We start from the raw sequence: 20,208 nt of genomic DNA, 5'->3' as shown, positions 1-20,208 counted from the left end.
TTTAACTCGTAGGTTTAAGTGTGAGACTGTAAATAAATAGAAATGCACAAATGTTTAAGGCAAGTTTTTTACTGCTGGTGAAAATATGGAGCAAAAACAAAATAATTCACCTGTAGAAATACCTGAACTTTACTGACTAAGGTCCAGTTTTCAAAACTGATGTTTTCTTTCATTGAAAGGAATAATGTTTTCATTGAAATTAAAGAAATTACTTATGCAGACACCTTGTTTTAGCTATGCCAGTTATTATTACCACTTATTATCATTTGATATGATTGTTTTGTTGAAAATGAGACTCAGTGTCACAATGAAATTTAACTATTTATTGGAAGTGGAATAAAAATCTGAATAAAAATAAATAATCTAAAACCAAAAGTAAAACGTTTGTCATAAGACTTCAATAATTTAATAAAGACAACAACTGTTCAAATATTCAACATCTACTAAAATATTTTACAATGAAGCTGATCAAGAACATTTATTGAAATGAAATTCAAATGTCCACAACTGAACCACTGGTCCACAATCTGCTTCATGTTCCTCTGGATGTTCAGTTTAAAGTTCTTGTAATCAGCAAGTGGAACAATTGAGCATTTAGAGCTCTGAGAAATCAGCCATGTTTCAACACAGTTACCATGACAACTCAGACTCTGCTCAGGTAGGAACTTCCCCTCTGGGGACAGCTGTCCCTGAATGGGAAAAGACATGAAGCTTTTGGAGCAGGACACCACATGGACCTTCGTCTTTGTCTATTTGTTGTTCTACAGAATGTGAGCTAATGCTTCCTGGTTCCTCCACAGAGTGGACCAGCAGAACTCAGAGGTTCCCAGTGGTCCGTCTGCCCAGCATAATCAAACACAGCTGGACTCCATATTTATGGTCTGTACATGTACAACAACTATTTCTCCATCGGTTCTGTTCACAGTCATCTCCATGCTGCACTTTGTAGACCAGAAGACTGTCAGTCTGTCCAACATGGACCTGATGTTTGGCTCCATGATCTCAGTCTGATGTGTCCTTCATATATTGTTCTGTTCCAGCTGCTGGAGGACAACATTGTTACTTTTGTGAAGAACGAGCTGAAGAAGATCCAGAAGGTTCTGAGTCCAGATTACCCAGAAGGCTTAGAGAGTCAGTGGGAGGATGAGGAGGTGTTGGAAGGTGAGGATAAAGAGAAGAGGAGGAGCAACAGAGAGGCTTTTGTGAAGATCACACTGAACTTCCTGAAGAAGATGAAGCAGGAGGAGTTGGCTAAACGTCTGCAGAGCAGTACGAGGATTTCTCTACAGATTTAACCTGCAGGATAAATGCTGAATTTATTCCAGTCTCAAGAGCAGAAAAACTGATATTTAAATGCTCTATTTAGAGAAATTTGTTTCATTGCTAATAATATTTTGTCTTCCTTCAGGACTTTTTTCCTCAGTTTGTCAAAATAAACTTCAATCTGGTCTGAAGAAGAGGTTCCAGTGTGTGTTTGAGGGGATCGCTAAAGCAGGAAGACCAACCCTTCTGAACCAGATCTACACAGAGCTCTACATCACAGAGGGAGGGACTGGAGAGGTCAATGATGAACATGAGGTCAGACAGATTGAAACAGCATCCAGGAAACCATACAGACCAGAAACACCCATCAGACAAGAAAACATCTTTAAAGTCCCACCTGGAAGAGATCAACCAATCAGAACAGTGATGACAAAGGGAGTGGCTGGCATTGGGAAAACAGTCTTAACTCAGAAGTTCACTCTGGACTGGGCTGAAGACAAAGCCCACCAGAACATCCAGTTCATATTTCCATTCACCTTCAGAGAGCTGAATGTGCTGAAAGAGAAAAAGTTCAGCTTGGTGGACCTTGTTCATCACTTCTTTACTGAAACCAAAGAAATCTGCAGCTTTGAGGACTTCCAGGTTCTGTTCATCTTTGATGGTCTGGATGAGAGTCGACTTCCTCTGGACTTCCACAACAAGGAGATCCTGACTGATGTTACAGAGTCCACCTCAGTGGATGTTCTGCTGACAAACCTCATCAGGGGGAAACTGCTTCCCTCTGCTCGCCTCTGGATAACCACACGACCTGCAGCAGCCAATCAGATCCCTCCTGAGTGTGTTGGCATGGTGACAGAGGTCAGAGGGTTCACTGACCCACAGAAGGAGGAGTACTTCAGGAAGAGATTCAGAGATGAGGAGCAGGCCAACAGGATAATCTCCCACATGAAGGCATCAAGAAGCCTCCACATTATGTGCCACATCCCAGTCTTCTGCTGGATCACTGCTATGGTTCTGGAGGATGTGTTGGAGACCAGAGAGGGAGGAGAGCTGCCCACCACCCTGACTGAGATGTACATCCACTTCCTGGTGGTTCAGACCAAAGTGAAGAAGGTCAAGTATGATGAAGGATCTGTGACAGATCCACACTGGAGTCCAGAAAGCAGGGAGATGATTGAGTCTCTGGGAAAACTGGCTTTTGATCAGCTGCAGAAAGGAAACCTGATCTTCTATGAATCAGACCTGACAGAGTGTGGCATCGATATCAGAGCAGCCTCAGTGTACTCTGGAATGTTCACACAGATTTTTAGAGAGGAGAGAGGGCTGTACCAGGACAAGGTGTTCTGCTTCGTCCATCTGAGTGTTCAGGAGTTTCTGGCTGCTCTTCATGTCCATCTGACCTTCATCAACACTGAGGTTAACCTAAAGGAAGAGCATGCAAGCATCTCTTCTTGGTTGAAATTATTATATGAGCCAAGTCTCCATCAGAGAGCTGTGGACAAGGCCTTGCAAAGTCCAAATGGACACCTGGACTTGTTCCTCCGCTTCCTCCTGGGTCTTTCAGTGGAGACCAATCAGACTCTCCTGCAAGGTCTGCTGACAAAGATAGGAAGGAGCTCACGTAGCAACGAAGGAACCGTTCAGTACATCAAGGAGAAGATCAATGAGAACTTGTCTGCAGAGAAAAGCATCAACCTGTTCCACTGTCTGAATGAACTGAATGATCGTTCTCTGGTCCAGAAGATCCAACAGTGTCTGAGTTCAGGAAGTCTCTCCTCAGATAAACTGTCTCCTGCTCAGTGGTCAGCTCTGGTCTTTATCTTACTGTCATCAGGAGAAGATCTGGATGTGTTTGACCTGGAGAAATACTCTGCTTCAGAGGAGGCTCTTCTCAGGCTGCTGCCAGTGGTCAAAGCTTCAAACAAAGTTCTGTAAGTTCTGACAGAATTTGGGTTTTGACACCAGGAGCTAAAACCAGGAAAGAGTGACTATTATCCTGGATGTTCTGCTCAACAACTAAGGATTTATTAGAAAGTATAAATGTTAATGTTTGACTGTCAGGTCATTCAAAATGTGTTTAATAAAAATAAACACTTTTCAAGTTGTTTTAGAAACTATTTAACATTTTTATTCCACAAGACCCAACTGACATTTAGAATCTGGTACCAAAATGGTTCCCCTCATATAAGTGGAACAAAAGTATTTAAACTTCATTATTACATATTGGACCACATATATTACATGTGGTCCAATCTGGAATAGTATTAAGTGGAAATATCATTTAGTGTTCCACAGCTGCAGGATAGCAGCAGGATATTTCACTAAAACAACAACAGGTCTTGTTTACAGCTCAAACTGTACAGATTAAAACATCATTAAAAGTTGAAGTGGGTCACATAACAGAAATTGATCTAAATCACATTTTGTTCTGTTTCAGGATTCTGACATGCATTGCATTGCTTTTGAGTTTTTAAGTTCTTATTTCATGAAGCAGTTTCATCTGTCTTGTTTAACACTATAAGATGTTTTAATTTAGTTACATTCCATCAGAATTGTTCTTATTCATTTTGATCTCTGTCTCTTCAGATTGAAGAACTGTAACCTCTCAGAGAGAAGCTGTGAAGTTCTGGTCTCAGTTCTCAGCTCCCAGTCCTCTAATCTGAGAGAGATGGACCTGAGTAACAACAAGCTGCAGGATTCTAGAGTGGAGCTGCTGTCTTCTGGACTGAATAGTCCAAACTGCAACATGAAAACTCTCAGGTCTGAACATTATTAATGTATTTATTAATCTGAACATCAATGTGATACACGTGTATTTTATGAATACAGCCCTGTTTTGTACCTGAATACATGCAAAATGTGAGAAACCCAGTACTCAGTGCAATGTTCTGTAGGGCAACTTTAAAAAGTGATACCAATATAACACAAAGAGGACTCCCAGCTATCACTAACCTCTGTTATTTGGGAACATTAAGGTTTCTCATTCAGCTACAGTGGAGAAAGAAAACTGAATCGAAACAGAACTTTATGCCAGTGTACCATCTTTCAACAGCATTAATGTTCATAGCTGCTCTGCACTGAAATAAAATCACTGGTTCTGGAGAAAAATCAGCTCCTCATGCTGCATTTAGGTACAGGTGGGACACTAGGCTGTCTTTATATCAAAACAACTCCAAAATGATTTAAACATGTTTTGTTCTCAAATATGGTCACAGTCTGATTTAAAAGTTTCTGAACATCAACATTGATCATTATCAGGTGGTTCTATTTTTGTATAATTTTTCTATCCAGTCGTTTGCTCTGCCTATACTGCCTGCTTATTCTACTTTGTTCACTGACAACAATCATCGCAAATCTCCAGTCAGTTCTGTTATTATGTTTCCATTTTATTTACATTTTAGAATATAATACAATCATATAAATTTAATTCAGAAACTGAAAAAAAAAAAAAATTTCTGCTGACCAAAGTAAAGCAAAGAAAACATGTATTTTTTTTCTTCAATTCAATTCAGTTTATTTATATAGCGCCAATTCACAACACATGCTGTCTCAAGGCACTTCAAAACAGTCAGGTATATACATTCCAATTAATCCTAACCATTGAACAGTGCAGTCAGAGTTAGTTATTTATTCAAATTGGATACAAAGTTTTTCTGTCTAAGGAAACCCAGCAGATTGCATCCAGACAGTGACTTGCAGCATTCCCTCCTCCTGGATGAGCATGTAGAGACAGTGGACAGTCACTGGCGTTGACTTTGCAGCAATCCCTCATACTGAGCATGCATGTAGCGACAGCGGAGAGGAAAAACTCCCTTTTAACAGGAAGAAACCTCCAGCAGAACCAGGCTCAGTATGAGCGGCCATCTGCCACGACCAACTAGGGGTTTGAGAGAACAGAGCAGAGACACAAAGAGAACAAAGAAGCACTGATCCTATGGGAAGGAAAAGTAAATGTTAATGGATGTAGCTCATTTAGTCGTTTCACCTAGAAAGAACAGATAAACTCTGAGCCAGTTTTCAAGGTTAGAGTCTGAAAGAGAGCACATATAATTAGTTACAGTAAAGCTCAGTCATGTCTAGGAGTGAGAAAGGGTTAAACACTGAAAGACAGGGCCAAGTGGATCATCGGTAGAGGGTGAGCATTAAATTGATGCCAACAGAAGCTTGGGCGATTCCCCTCTCCAGAAAGGTGTCACAGGTAGACACAGAGCCAGGTCAGGTGTAGCTTCTAGGAAGAGAAAAGAGAGAGAACAAAGTTAAAAGCTGAAATAACAGCAAATGGTGCAAAATTGGAGAGTAGTGTGAGAATGTAGCGAAGAGGGTGAAAGTGGTCATTATCTCCTCCATCAGCCTAAGCCTATAGCAGCATAACTACACAGATAGTTTCAGTTCAGATTATTTAATTAAACGGCGCTTATCTACAACAATGTCATCTCAAGGCACCCCACAAAGGGTCCCACTGATGGTCATTGTTATACTAAAAACCACAAGGATTGGGATACCTCCCTCTGTCAGACTGATTATAACCATTGGAAAAGAGAAGGGGTCATACAGGTAGCAGAAATGGAGTGTGTGTTTGCACCTCAACCATAACTGAGCCGGTTTCTTGACTGAAGTGTCTTGAAAACCAACAGTGTTTGACAGAAGAGTTGCATCAGAACATGTGGGTCCAATCTGGAATAGTGTTAAGTGGAAATATCATTTAGTGTTCCACTATTTGCAAACAGCTGCAGGATATTTCACTAAAACAGGTCTTGTTCACAGCTCAATCTGTACAGATTAAAACATCATTAAAAGTTGAAGTGGGTCACATAACATAGACATTTATCAAAATCACATTTTATTCTGTTTCAGGGTTCTGACATGCATTGCATTGCTTTTGAGTTTTTAAGTTCTTATTTCATGAAGCAGTTTCATCTGTCTTGTTTAATACTATAAGATGTTTTTATTTAGTTTTATTCCATTAGAATTGTTCTTATTCATTTTGATCTCTGTCTCTTCAGATTGAAGAACTGTAACCTCTCAGAGAGAAGCTGTGAAGTTCTGGCCTCAGTTCTCAGCTCCCAGTCCTCTAATCTGAGAGAGATGGACCTGAGTAACAACAAGCTGCAGGATTCTGGAGTGGAGCTGCTGTCTTCTGAACTGAAGAGTCCACACTGCAACATGGAAACTCTCAGGTCAGAACATTATTTATGTCATTATGATCAAATACAGCCTTGTTTTATTCCTGAATACATGTTGAATGTTTGTGTGTAACTAAGTGGTCAATGTAACGTTCTGTAGGGAACTTTAAAAATTGACACCAAAACAAAACAGAAGACTCCCAGCTATGACTAAACTCTGTTATTTGGAAACATTAAGGTTTCTCATTCAGCTACAGTGGAGAAAGAAAGGTGGACCGAACCAGAATTTAATGTCAGCATCTTTCAACAGCAATAGGGTTCATAGCTGTTCTGCACTTAAATGAATTCCTGACCTGTAACAACATCAAGTTGAATGTAAACATCATTGGTTATGAAAAAAAAAAATCAGCTGAGGTCCAAATGGCTACCTGTAACATCCAATCAGCCAAAACTCTGTGCTCCTCATAAAGTGAAAGTTGGAGAAATATCTGTAGTGAGAGGGGATTTACCCAACAGGTGCTCATGCTGCAATCAGGTACACCTTGGACACTAAGCTGTCAAAATATCAGAACAACTGCAAAGTGATTTTATAGAAAATGAGTGACTGACTGACATGAAAAAGATTATTTCATTACCGCATACAAAAGTCAAACAAAAAAACATGTATTTTTGTCCATTTCTCTAAATTGAAGTGTACTGGAAACCCACAGTGTTTGAAGGAGAAATAAATATGCATCAGAACATGTGGTCCAATCTGGAATAGTGTTATGTGGAAACATCATTTAGTTTTCCACTATTTGCAAACAGCTGCAGAAACTTTTCACTAAAACAACAACAGGCCGTGTTTGCAGCTCAATCTGTACAGATTAAAACATCATTCAAAGTTTAAGTGGGTCACAGAACAGAAATTTGTCTAAATCACATTTTGTTCTGTTTCAGGGTTCTGACATGCATTGCATCACCTCTGAGTTTCTGAGTTCTTATTTCATGAAGCAGTTTCATGTGTCTTGTTTAACACTTTAAGATGTTTTTATTTAGTTTTATTCCATCATAATTATTCTTATTCATTTTGATCTCTGTCTCTTCAGACTGAAGAACTGTAACCTCTCAGAGAGAAGCTGTGAAGTTCTTGCCTCAGTTCTCAGCTTCCAGTCCTCTAATCTGAGAGAAATGGACCTGAGTGACAACACGCTGCAGGATTCTGGAGTGGAGCTGCTGTCTCGTGGACTGAAGAGACCACACTGCAAACTGGAAACTCTCAGGTCAGAACATTATTAATGTCTTTATTAATCTGAACATTTATTCGGTACACATGTACCGAATAAATACAGGTGTGTTTTAAACCTGAACTCTTGTAAAATGTTTATGTGTGGAACTAAGTGCTCAATGCAACGTTCTGGAGGGCAACTTTAAAAAGTGACACCAATATAAAACAGAGAGGACTCCCAGCCATCACTAAACTCTGCTATTAGAGAACATTAAGCTTTTTTATTAAGCTTTTTCATTCTGCTACAGTGGAGAAAGAAAGGTGGACCGAACCAGATCTTTGTCAGCATCTTTCAACAGCAATAGGGTTCATAACTGCTCTGCACTGAATTGAATTCCTCAACTGTAACAACATCAAACATCATTGGTTCTGAAACAAAATCAGCTGAGGTCCAAATGGCTACCTTTAGGATCCAATCAGCCCAAACTCTGTACTCCTCATAGAATGAAAGTTGGAGAAATCTCTCCAGTGAGAGGGGATTTACCCAACAGCTGCTCATACTGCATTCAGATACAGCTTGGACACTAGGCTGTCAAAATATCAGAACAACTACAAAGTGATTTTAACATGTTTCATCCTCGAGAATGATCACAGTCTAATTAAAAGTTTTCTAACCATCAAACATAGACAGTTTTCATATAGTTCTGTTGTTGTATATCTATCCAGGCATTGGCTATGCCTGCTTATAATGCTTTATTCATTGCAAACATTCCAGCCAAATCTCCTGTCAGTTCTATACTTTCCACTTTATTTAAGTTTTAGAACATACTAAAATTATATAAATTGAATTCAGAAATTGAAGAAGATTATTCCCACATTCCAAAGACATGCCTGTTAGGTTAATGCCTGTTAGGTTAATTGGTCTCTCTAAATTGCCCTTAGGTGTGTGAATGAGTGTGTGCATGGTTGTTTGTGTGTTGCCCTGTGATGGACTGGCAACCTGTCCAGGGTGTACCCTGCCTCCCGCCCATAGACTGCTGGAGACAGGCACAAGCTTCCCCGCGACCCAATATGAGGGGATTTACCCAACAGCTGCTCATACTGCATTCAGATACAGCTTGGACATTAGGCTGTCAAAATATCAGAACAACTGCAAAGCGATTTTAACGTGTTTCTTTCTCAAGTATGGTTGCAGTCTAATTTCAAGTTTTCTAAACATCATCATAGACCAAGGGCATAATTGGCCGGGAGGTTAAGGGGATTATGAACCCCCCCAAAAAATCTGATCCAGTCAGTATAACCCCCCCCCCAATAAAATAACACAATTCAGGTTTACGTATATATTCGGCATGAATAACTTGTTGATTTTCTCTTATTTTCATTTACCAGCAAAATAGCATCATCATCTGGTAATGTAACCCCCCTCCTCCTCCCAAAAACATGCTATCACCCAACCCAAATTACCGCTTTCTCCACCAAGCATTCACTGTTTGCTGTACTTTTGATTCAGCCATTGGTGAGAGTGGTTGTACTTTCAAAAAAGCGGACAGACAACAATTTTAAACTGTTTGAAAACAACCCCTTGTAAAATGAGCAAGAATCAAAATGAGGCAAATGTATTGTTAAGTTAGCTGATGGTTTGTTTTCTATGCCGATCACAGTCGCCTCTACACGCAGACAAATTGAAAGGCGGTGCAGGTAGACTACCTCCAAAATACAGTGGTACCCAGGTGCTTTGTCAGACCCGTCACCTGGACCTCTGGGACTGAAGATCCAGATGTTTTCAGAACAGCCCTAAATCTCACGAAAGAAGACATTTATGAGTTTATATCTGTTCAATAGATGCATTAAGCACCAGAATGACAGATTTCACAGTTTTATTTAAAAACAATCAGATTAGTTTCTATTGTGTTCCATATAATCACTGGCATCTCCACCTAACCTGACAGTGCGTCTAAAGGAAAAGAAGACAAAATATGGTTATTTGCGCACACGTGGTACCGCGACCGCGCAACTATGCGCACACAGGCTCAGCCAATTTGTTCCTTCTGGAGAAGTCCATAATCGCTGTTCACTCCAGGAGCATTGGCCAACCACATTAATTACCCAAAAAATTACACTAGGCGCATCAAACAGGGCTACAATAATGGAGACACCTCATTTCAGAGCAGCTGTGGAGCCAACCAGAGAGTGGGAGTCTGGTGGGTGTGTTCACCCAGGAACAGGTGGAAGCAGAGCGGCTTAACCAAGACTGAAGTCAGCATTAAACCTGAGAGCTGGCTCAGAATGGGCTAATTGTAAGCTAGCGCTAATCACTGATTCACCAGCAAGATATGAGGTGGAGGTTCACTAATGAGCATCATCAGGGTCATGATCAGGGACTTTCACCTGAGCTACATATAAAGTTAAATGACCTGGCCCTGATAGAAAACAGTAGGAATCCTCTCTGTGAGCTTCTAGCTGGATCTCCATCATGATGTGAAACATATCTGATCCTTTAGTTCAGTCAAAATCAAAGCATTTAATCTTAAAGTTACTAAACACATGAAAAGTCCTTCAGATCACCACATTGCATCTCATGGCTGCAGCCGGTCCTATAGTCCAGTTCTACATGTAGACAGAAACAGGAGTTGCTCAAAGAACCAGGGAAATATCTCCTGGTTCCAGTAAGACACAGTAGAAAGAGCAAAAGTAAGCCTCCCTCTTCTCTGTCATATGTTCTGATCCTTAACATACAGCTCTGGGTTGTTTAAAGGTGCAGAATTAATGAGAAATAAATCATAGTTAATCACAGATGGATCATTAATTAGTTAACTGTTTTATTTTTCTCAATAATACATGTAATATGTAATATTATATAAACTAAACTCATTAAACAAGGATACAGTCTTACTCAATGTAATACATACATACTTTATGTATTCATCTATTAATAACTGTAATATTAGGACTGATAACAGGACAAAAGGTGAGAGTCCAAGAAAGATCCAGGATGAGGCTCCATGTTCTATTTTAAACACCTTTTTCTCTACATAAAGTATTTAATAGGAAAGACTGAACTAATGGCTCAGTGGAGAACAACAGACTAAGGGGAATGAAGGGCTGGAAAGATGGCAGTAAAACAACAGGTTCATGAAAGGAGGAACATATTTTAATGAAATGTTGGGATAGCTCACAACATAATTAAAATAAATAAATGTGTTTTTAGGGTCTTACCATTCCATTAAAATCTAAGAAAATTAATGTTATAATAGTTTTCTTTTTAGAAATGTAAAACATGTTGACAATTGAGCCTCAGGGGTGGGAGAGAGAGTGAGAGAGTAAACTTTTCAAGTCATTTTCATAGATGAGAAAAGAAGCACATTTATTAGAGCCACAGCAAACATAGTTTTTCTGAGTTTAAGAACAACTTTAGACTGACAGACTGAGCAGAAAGTTTTTTCTAAATATAACAAAATATGTCATTATCTACTTCAGGCAAATGTTTTTTTCATCAATTGTAAACTGTTTCTCTTTATCCTTCACGTCAACTACTAGCAAAAAATTAAAACCAAATCAAATTGTTGTGAAGCTTTTTGGTTTGATTCACCATAATTTACATTCAATGAAAACCCAGCCAAGGCAGAGAGCTGCTACATGTACTGTGTTACTCTAACTTTAAGTGACTTATAAACTGGGCCACTGTCTGATGCAAATTTTACTTTTTAGTGCCTGGGCTAAAGCCCCCAATGGTTTTTAATTATTTTATTTTATCTTTAAGTTAATTTGTTCCATGGTGGAGCTCTTAACTGGAATTACTCATATAAGGAATCCATTTTCCTCATTGAAATGAATTGATATACAATTAATCTATTCCAGACCCCCGAACCACCACAATGCAGCATTCATGAATAAGAAGGTGCTCTAAAAATATAAAATATGGTTCTGTGTTAGAAAAAAGATGAAGTCAAAGTAAGCCTTTCATTAATTGCTAAACTGATGTGGAACAGAAAAAATCGCAAAGTGAATACAAAGAAAACAGGAAAGTTAAGTAAATCACAGTAAAAGCATTTAGATGAATTTCTAACAGGAACGCCACATTTGTAAATTATTCAATAAATAAATACCTAGGCAGAGAGCTTAACCCCTCCAATACTACGCCCTTGACATAGACAGTTTTCATATGGTTCTGTTGTTGTATATCTGATCAGGCATTGGCTAAGCCTGCTTATATTGCTTTATTCATTACAAACAATCCAACCAAATCTCCTGTCAGTTCTATACTTTGTGGTCCAATCCAGAATAGTGTTACGTGGAAACATAATTTAGTATTCCACTACTTGCAAACAGCTGCAGGATATTTTCACTAAAACAACAACAGGTTGTGTTTGCAGCTCAATCTGTACAGATTACAACATCATACAAAGTTTAAGTGGGTCACAGAACATAGAAATGTGTCTAAACCACATTTTCTTCTGTTTTAGGGTTCTCACATTGCATTGCATTTGAGATTCTGAATTCATATTTCATGAAGCAGTTTCATCTGTCTTGTTTAATACTATAAGATGTTTTTATTTAGTTTTATTCCATCAGAATTGTTCTTATTCATTTTGATCTCTGTCTCTTCAGATTGAAGAAGTGTAACCTCTCAGAGAGAAGCTGTGAAGTTCTGGCCTCAGTTCTCAGCTCCCAGTCCTCTAATCTGAGAGAGATGGACCTGAGTAACAACAAGCTGCAGGATTCTGGAGTGAAGCTGCTGTCTTCTGGTCTGAAGAGTCCAAACTGCAATTTGAAAACTCTCAGGTCAGAACATTATTTATGTCGTTATGATCAAATACAGCCTTGTTTTGTACCTGAAGACATATAATAAAATAATAAATTAATTTTTATTTTGTCATTGCAATTTTTACATTACAATGAAATCATCCTCTGTATTTAGCACATCCCTTAGGGAGCAGTTGGCTGCCATTTTGTGGCGACCTTGGAGCATTCTGGGGCTAAGGGTCTTGCTCAGGGACCCAGAGTGGCAGGTTGTGGGATTCGAAGCTGAGTACTTGTGGCCTCTCCAGGACACAATTGCCCTGCTTTCTTACCACTAGGCCCCACATGCAGAATGTTTATGTGATATTGAGTGCACCAATGTGTTCTACACCGATCCATGATAAAAGCACACACAATTTTGTGCATATCTGATAATGTATCAGGGAGATATAACTATTTGAAATATTGCAGGTGGCATAGTTGAGTCAAATTCCAGTGTAATCCAATGAAGCTGTTAGGGGTTTGACAAAAATCATCCATACCCTCTTTGGAATAAATCGGACCATGCATTGTGGCGGTTTTACAGGTTTTTCTATTAGGGGTACCAGCCAGGTATCCCTCTTGACAAGGAGGATTTTATGGAGTTTTTTTTTTTTTATGTAATCAGTCATACTAGGACACTACAAGGTGTAGATCCTTTGATACAGAGGATTACATTTTTCACACATTGGCCTGTAATTTTGAATGCAATGTAGAATTTTTTAATTCTGGACTGTAATGCAACATTAATGTTATATTTACATTAGCAATGTTGATATCAATAATGCTGGATATTAAAAATGTTGGACTTTGAAATTAGACTGTAATGAACAGATAACTCTCTTGCTGGACACTAGAGAGTGATGCCTCATTCACCTCATTTGGGCGTCGAGCCAGCCTGATGAACAAACTGGACACTGCTGATTGTGCCTTGCTTAGCAATTATTTTTGGCCACTCAGAGGACTGTGCCTTACTTAGCTATTTTTTTTTTTATTACTCTGTGGACTGGTCGACTAATGTCTTTCCTAATGTCACCCTTTCTTTTTCATTGCTGTACTACCATGAGCTGCTGTAACAAGTAATTTCTCCATTGTGAGATCAGTAAAGTCTATCTGATCTGATCTGATCTTAACCTGTCTTTTTGATGCCATGGCTGGTTCAAAAGGAAAAGTGATTGAGATGTGAATTTGCTTATGTTACTTATACTTATAATGTTATAATGTTATTATAATGAATTGTTAACAAAGCCCAGAAACCACCCTGATACTCTCCCTTTCCCCCACACCCCCCCTTTTTTGCTGACAGGACACTTGTAACTTGCAACTCTATGCGTTACATTAACGCTCAGCTTGGTCTCCTGCTTTACTTGCACTGCCATACTTGCACACTGATTACCTGCACTGTTGTACCGCTCTCGCATCTTATACTCCTCTACATTTAATCTCACTCACTTAAAACTGTGCACTTATATTTATATTATATTGTAGATATGTTTATATTGTTTAATTTGTATTGTATTGCACCGACTACGCCAAAACAAATTCCTTGTATGTCCAAAAACTTACTTGGCAATAAAGCTTTTCTGATTCTAATGTTTATAATAACGGTATTGATTTAACCAGGTGAAGCCTCCTTGAGATTAAAACTTTATAAGATAGATTTATAAAAATATGTTCCCTATCTGGGAATCGAACCCAGATAGCAGAAATGGAGAAGCAAAATCTTAACCACTAGACTACCAGCAACTCTAAATGAAGCCGGTGAGCGATTTTACCAACTGCAATTTTATACAAGTTATGGTAAATGTGTTTCTATTTGTTCCAATACTCTCGCCTTTCTCGCTGATTCCAAAGGAAAAAAGATGCTCAAACAGATTGCTAACACACACGCAATACGATCCTAGACAACTAAATGTGACTGGGAATCAGCAGCGTTGTGCTGTCCCTTATACTTTGAATCATGCGCAAACCGGCGAACCAGTTCCTGAATAAGTCACGTGGTACGGCCCGCTTTCGAGGCCTCGAAAGTTACCACACACATCATAGACACAAGCCTTGCGCTTCACAAAAAGTCTGCCTGGATTACTCGACACACACTCCGAAGCATTGGCACACTGGACACATCACTAGTGTCCAAGCTACCGCACCCTGCTGGCATTCAGACGTTTTGGAGTTTCTCCGGTCCTTGGTCCCCAGAAGCGATCACACTCTAAAAAGCACTTTCTCTTTAAGGAACGACTCTCAAACAGTTTCTAACTTTCAGCACATTTAATCTAAATTAGGCAGAGGAATGATTACAGAGATCAGCGCTGAGGCTCCCGTCTCGGACCGTCGCCCTCTGTGAAAGCATGATAAAGAGCCCCGAATGAAGGTCAAATGTAGTATTATATCTGGCACTCCAATGCAATGGATGTGCACTCCCTCAGTGTTTATCAGTAGACTGCGTCATCATTGTGGTGTCTATTTGACAGGTTGTGTTGTAGCTGGTGTCCAATCCTTAATCTATGTGTGCTGCGGCATTCTAATCAAACCAGTTCCCGGCTGCTCCACTATCAAACCCAGTGCCCCAGCCACAGGTCATTCATGACAAACCTTGGGCTATTTATCCTTGTAATGTGTGTCAATGAGCATTCTTATCCTATTCTAACAAAAGGGAAACATTAGAACTTATGCTTTATATCATTATGGCATAAGTGGGAAGAACAACTATGAGTCATATTAATTAAGGTTATCCGTAACACTAGGCTAAAGTGATGTGAGCAGATTTACCTGTAAATGTGCTGAGAGCTGGTCTGTGGTGAGACAGAACGTTTGGTGCAGCTGGGACCTTGTTTGTGGAAGTTATTACACATTCGTCTTTTATGGCCAGAAGTCAGATTTTGAGACATGGCCGCGCCCACGTGCTTTGATTCGGCAAAAGCTTAATCCTGTTGAGCTGTTTGTAGGTTGAAAAGATCATTCATATCCAATTTGGAGCAATGTGCATCATGCATGTGTCAATTACAGCCAACCGTATGCAAACAGCGAGATATTGAACTTCGCCACGCTGCCACGCCCACATGCTTTAATGTAGCAAAAAGCTTTTGATAACTTTAGCTTTGAGAGTATACTGAGTCATTTTGAAGTCTGTAACTCAAAAGCTGTTGAAGGGGTTCGGTCAGATACGACTTGTGAAAACAAGAGAAAATGGCGGATTTGATCCAAAATGGCAGACTTCCTGTGGGGTTAGGACCATAGCTCCAAAAGACTTTTTTTGTATGTCCTGAGAAGTTACATAATGTGTAGCAAACTTCATAATCCTCCAACAAAGCATAGTTTGGAGCTGATATATTTTTTAAATCTCCTAGATTCTCCTAGATTTCTTCCTGAAATGGAAGGAATAAGCCACGCCCAGTACATATTTCATTGGAACATAAATACCGAGCCAATATAGGGTTTATATTTTTATCTGAGCAAACTTTGATCATCCTGACTGTTCATGGATTGAGACAAAGTTTTAATGTCCAAATAACATTTGTTTGTTCTTCTTCTGACCTGTTTCATTTTGTCTCTCAGACTTAGATCCTGTAACCTCTCAGGGAGAACTTGGGAAGTTCTGTCATCAGTTTTTAGCTCCCAGTCCTGCTGTCTGAGAGAGGTTGACCTGCAGAAAAACAACCTACAAGATTCAGGGGAGAAGTTGCCATCTGGTTCAGACTGTACAATGGAAATATTCAGGTGAAGATTCATCAACCTGGTTCTTCTGGGTTTTAATGAGGAACGGTATTCTCTTTTTCACAAATTAAAATGGTTTAAATGCTAAGTTGATGATTTTCTGGTAAATCCTTCTGAGTCATTAGTTTCTCAGCTGGAACAGACAGCAGTTAGTTCATCATCTGTTTCATTGTCTTATTTAGAATCATGTGGGACCTAGATCAAATGCTGTCCTGGTCCCTCTGACCCGACTCTGGTGTTATGGAACGTCTCTTTAAGTTCAGTTTTCTAACCAAACACTTTAGTTCTAACTACTTACAGAACATTGACTCTTTTGGACCTTATAGAACCATCTACTCACCAATTCCTGGAAAGTCTGTAGACTCAAGGTACCCTCCAGAGATACGCCTCACTTCAAAGAACAAAGCAGGAGGACACAAATAGTGACAAAGAAAAGACAGGAGAACCTGCTGGAGGCAGAACCGGACCCAGTGAACAAACACACCATTACACAGTTCCCAGTGGATGATGGTCTCTGGTTCCCCAGTTTTTGGACATCAAACTAGATCATTGGTGTCCAGAGTAAAGTTACAGCAGAACATCAGAGATAACCTTGTCTGCTTCTCTGAGACATAGAGAACCCTAGTGGGTCTGGACCTCACCATGATACGGTCCAATTGTTTTACCCTACACTGGGTGGACAGAACAGCAAAGGCAGGAACATCACCAGGCGATGGAGTGTGTGTCATATCTAATAACAGATGGTTTGATGGTGAGAACATCAGGACTTTCCCATTCTGATTTAGCACATCTGGAGCATCTGTCCATCAGTTGACCTGCTCTGACCATCCTTCTGGATCAGAACGTTTCCATCAGTAACTAACACATCTATCTATATTCCACCTCAGGGAGATAAAGATCTAGCTTTGACTGCACTACATGATGAGCTCAGTGAAGATCAGAACAGTCACCTGGATGCTGCTCCTATCATAGCAGAGGACTTTAATAGTTCAAGTCTCAGACAGGTCAGGACTCTATGATGAAGATCTTTGAGCAGATGAAGCTGCTGCAGCTCATCTTGTCCAGGAAGCAGAGCTGATAGATGCTGAAGAACCTGCTTGATTGTCTCTCATATCATCAATCAGCTTCAGTCTCAGTGTGGATGTTGGACTAAATAAACCTTGATGATGTGAGTGTTCTTCAAACTGGAGATGAAGAACCAGACTGGATGGTGTCCTCTTCCTGCCTGATTCAAAAAAATGAAATAAAAATAATGAGTTCAAACTGGGCTGAAACATGACAACTACAGGGCAGAACTTTAGAGACGCTCCATTCAAATGGATGAGTCCAAATGTTGGACAGTTGTCTTCTGAGTGAAGAAGAACCGAGCCATGTAATGTCTGCTGTGGCAGAACCTTCAGTAATGAGACAGGAAAAGCCAGCTTGGTTGATTTGGACTCTTTAATGTGAAAAGTAGGAAATGAAGAGGATTGGGTCCAGAGGCCCGGCTGACTGCAGCTTGGCTGAACCAGACATGAGCCAAGGTTCCTCAGTCATGAGCAGCTTTATACAGCATAGTTCATTGTTAGCAACTGACAGACAGTACAGGCTGTGTCATGTTGTCTTGGTTGATACTGCTCTATCAGTCTGGTTCCTCCCACAACGGACCAGACAACATATGCAGCAGGTCACAGAGTCCAAATGACTCAGATCCAGTTCTTCTAGCAGCATGTCAGAGTGGAATCTGATCTGATCTATTACAATGTCCATGTTTGCTGCTGAAAGAGACTGATGGTCTGACCCTCCTCCTCCTTTCAGGGAGCCTGCTGGAGTCCGATGGTTGAAACCAGGTCTGAGGAAGTGTAAGTGTGTTTTTCATTTGATTAATGACAACAAAGCAGCTCACATTCAACCATCTTCAAACTGTCCATCACTCATTCAGGAGTCATCATCAAAGTGTCAATAAATGATCAATAACTGCAGCTGAATTGTGTTTGTTCTCTCCATCAGATTCCTGTCAGCTCACAATCGACACAAACACAGTGAGCAGGAAACTTCAACTGTCTGAAGACAACAGGAAGGTGACATGGATGGAGAAGCTTCAGTCATATCCTGATCATCCAGACAGATTTGATGATTGGCCTCAGCTGCTGTGTAGTGATGGTCTGACTGGTCGCTGTTACTGGGAGGTTGAGTGGAGAGGAAGAGTTTATATATCAGTGAGTTACAGAAGAATCAGGAGGAAAGGAGGCAGTGATGACTGTTTGTTTGGATTAAATGATCAGTCCTGGAGTCTGAGATGCTCTGATTATGGTTACTCTGTCTGGCATAATAGTAGAGAAACACCCTCCTCCTCCTCCTCCTCCTCCTCCTCCTCCTCCTCCTCCTCCTCCTCCTCCTCCTCCTCCATCTCTAACAGAGTAGCAGTGTATGTGGACTGTCCTGCTGGCATTCTGTCCTTCTACAGAGTCTCCTCTGACTCACTTTTCCACCTCCACACCTTCAACACCACATTCACTGAACCTCTTTATCCTGGAGTCTGGTTGTTTCCTGGTTCCTCAGTGTTTCTGTGTTGAGTCTAAAGAGTCTCCTCCTGTCAGAGAAACACTCTCACTGTTGAACAGATAGTTCAGTCTCTACATGTCTGTCTCTTTCACTCAGAAACATTTTCACATTCAGTCGGTTTCTTTCTGAAACTCTTGGAAAAGATTCCTTGTAAACTTCGTCCTCTTCCAGTCCTTTAAAGATGGAAGCTGGGATTATTCCAGGATCCAAAGGTTTGGTTCTGTTTCCAGTCAAAGCTTCATTTAGGGTTTTTCCTCCAATGTGCTTCCAGTGGCTCTTAATATCACCATCAGATGACATTTTAACATTTCTATTTCCAATCTTTTCTGTCATGTTTCTTGTTTGTGTCACTAATGTAGTTTTTCTTCATTTGATCTGAACAGTTTTGTACTTTAGTCCCAGATAAACAGGCTGCCTCCTCAGGATCTGTGGGCTGTGAAGCTCAGGGTTTCTGGAACTGATTTGTGATGAAAAATGATGACGTGAGCGTAGCTGCTGTTTTAACTGCCCAGGTGGTTGTTCAGTTCCTCACTGTTAGTATCTGCTATGTTTTAATGAGCCAGATCAGTTCACAATATGACTTCTGATGAGACTGTTCCTAAAAGAAGAATCATTCCAGACTATCTGTGGCTGAACTGCAGATGATGGAAATGTAAATATTGGAGAATAAAACAGTATTTGCTACCAGTTTTCTGACTGTTATTTTACAGAACATCAAATATGTCTAAAAGGTTAAAACAGTGATGGACTCAGCCAGTCTCAGTCTCCTGCAAATACTCATTTGACCTTTAGTCCCAAGAGAGGAGGAGGGGGTGTCTGTCCCAGCAGTCATTAATGGACTACAGGCTGAGGACACACTGGACAGGTCACCAGTCCATCACAGAGTCAGGGTTGGATCTACCTCACCAAAGTCTAGGTTCTGATTGGGTCAACTGGACCAACTTTATAAAATGATGTCAAGTTTGTTGTTCAGGTTCTATTAATTCAAGTCCTGCCTACATCAGAACCTGGATCAGCAGAAACCAGTCCCACTGCAGTGGGTAGGGGAGGCTGTTTTCCAGCAGGAATTGTTGCAATAAATAAATGGAAGAAAAGCTCAAAACATGAAGATAACTTTGTTCCTCCAGGTTCTTCTGTCAGCAGATTAACATCTGACTCTTAAAGGTATCAGAAGGAGACACATATCTGATGGACAGGAAGACAGAGGAACCATTTTCTGGGTCTCTTTGGGTTCCTGTTCTGGTTTATTGTTGAGAAACACGCCTCCAGTCCAGATCTATCTCCAACTGACGCTTTGACCATCCTGAAGAAACTAGAGAGAATACCATCCTGTTAGTGGATCACAAGAGAGACGATGATTGTCATCTGGAGTGATTTCAAACTACATCACCCCACCCTGTTAGTGGAGGCTGCCTGGCCCCGCCCTATAAAAGGAAGTGGAAGCCTTCACTTCCTGTTTGATAGTCTGACCTTTCACCTGAGCTGGTTTGGATGGAGGAAGCACATGGAGCCAACATTTGGGTAACTGCACTTGGATATCAGTCAGACTTTAAATCAGTAACTGTATTAATTTGACTG

The 20,208-nt window shown here is 40.2% G+C and overlaps 2 protein-coding genes and 1 pseudogene across 5 annotated transcripts in view; 2 read left to right on the top strand and 1 right to left on the bottom strand.

Annotated features, from left to right (window-relative positions):
* LOC124861512 (protein NLRC3-like) overlaps positions 1–20,208 on the bottom strand; it is a 737,509-nt gene that overhangs the window by 90,963 nt on the left and 626,338 nt on the right. The gene's annotated exons all lie outside the window — the stretch shown is intronic.
* The window catches only part of LOC124861399, a 58,724-nt pseudogene that overhangs the window by 3,061 nt on the left and 35,455 nt on the right, over positions 1–20,208 (top strand).
* LOC124861405 (NACHT, LRR and PYD domains-containing protein 3-like) lies at positions 910–19,319 on the top strand. 4 transcript variants are annotated; one of them, XM_047355133.1, is made up of 9 exons: positions 910–1,269; positions 1,409–3,194; positions 3,850–4,023; positions 6,267–6,440; positions 7,475–7,648; positions 12,202–12,375; positions 15,928–16,089; positions 17,884–17,927; positions 18,076–19,319. In XM_047355133.1, the coding sequence occupies exons 1-9, from the start codon at positions 1,011–1,013 to the stop codon at positions 18,639–18,641; spliced, it is 3,513 nt and encodes a 1,170-aa protein (XP_047211089.1). In that variant the 5' UTR covers positions 910–1,010; the 3' UTR covers positions 18,642–19,319. The 4 variants fall into 4 exon arrangements, with proteins under 4 accessions (XP_047211089.1, XP_047211091.1, XP_047211092.1 ...); XM_047355135.1 differs by lacking the exon at positions 3,850–4,023; XM_047355136.1 differs by lacking the exon at positions 7,475–7,648.

Source organism: Girardinichthys multiradiatus, chromosome 24 (genome assembly GCF_021462225.1).
Source record: "Girardinichthys multiradiatus isolate DD_20200921_A chromosome 24, DD_fGirMul_XY1, whole genome shotgun sequence".
Classification (NCBI taxonomy): Eukaryota; Metazoa; Chordata; class Actinopteri; order Cyprinodontiformes; family Goodeidae; genus Girardinichthys; species Girardinichthys multiradiatus.
The sequence above is the reverse complement of the archived record's forward strand: the minus strand, read 5'-3'. Positions and strand labels throughout refer to the sequence as shown.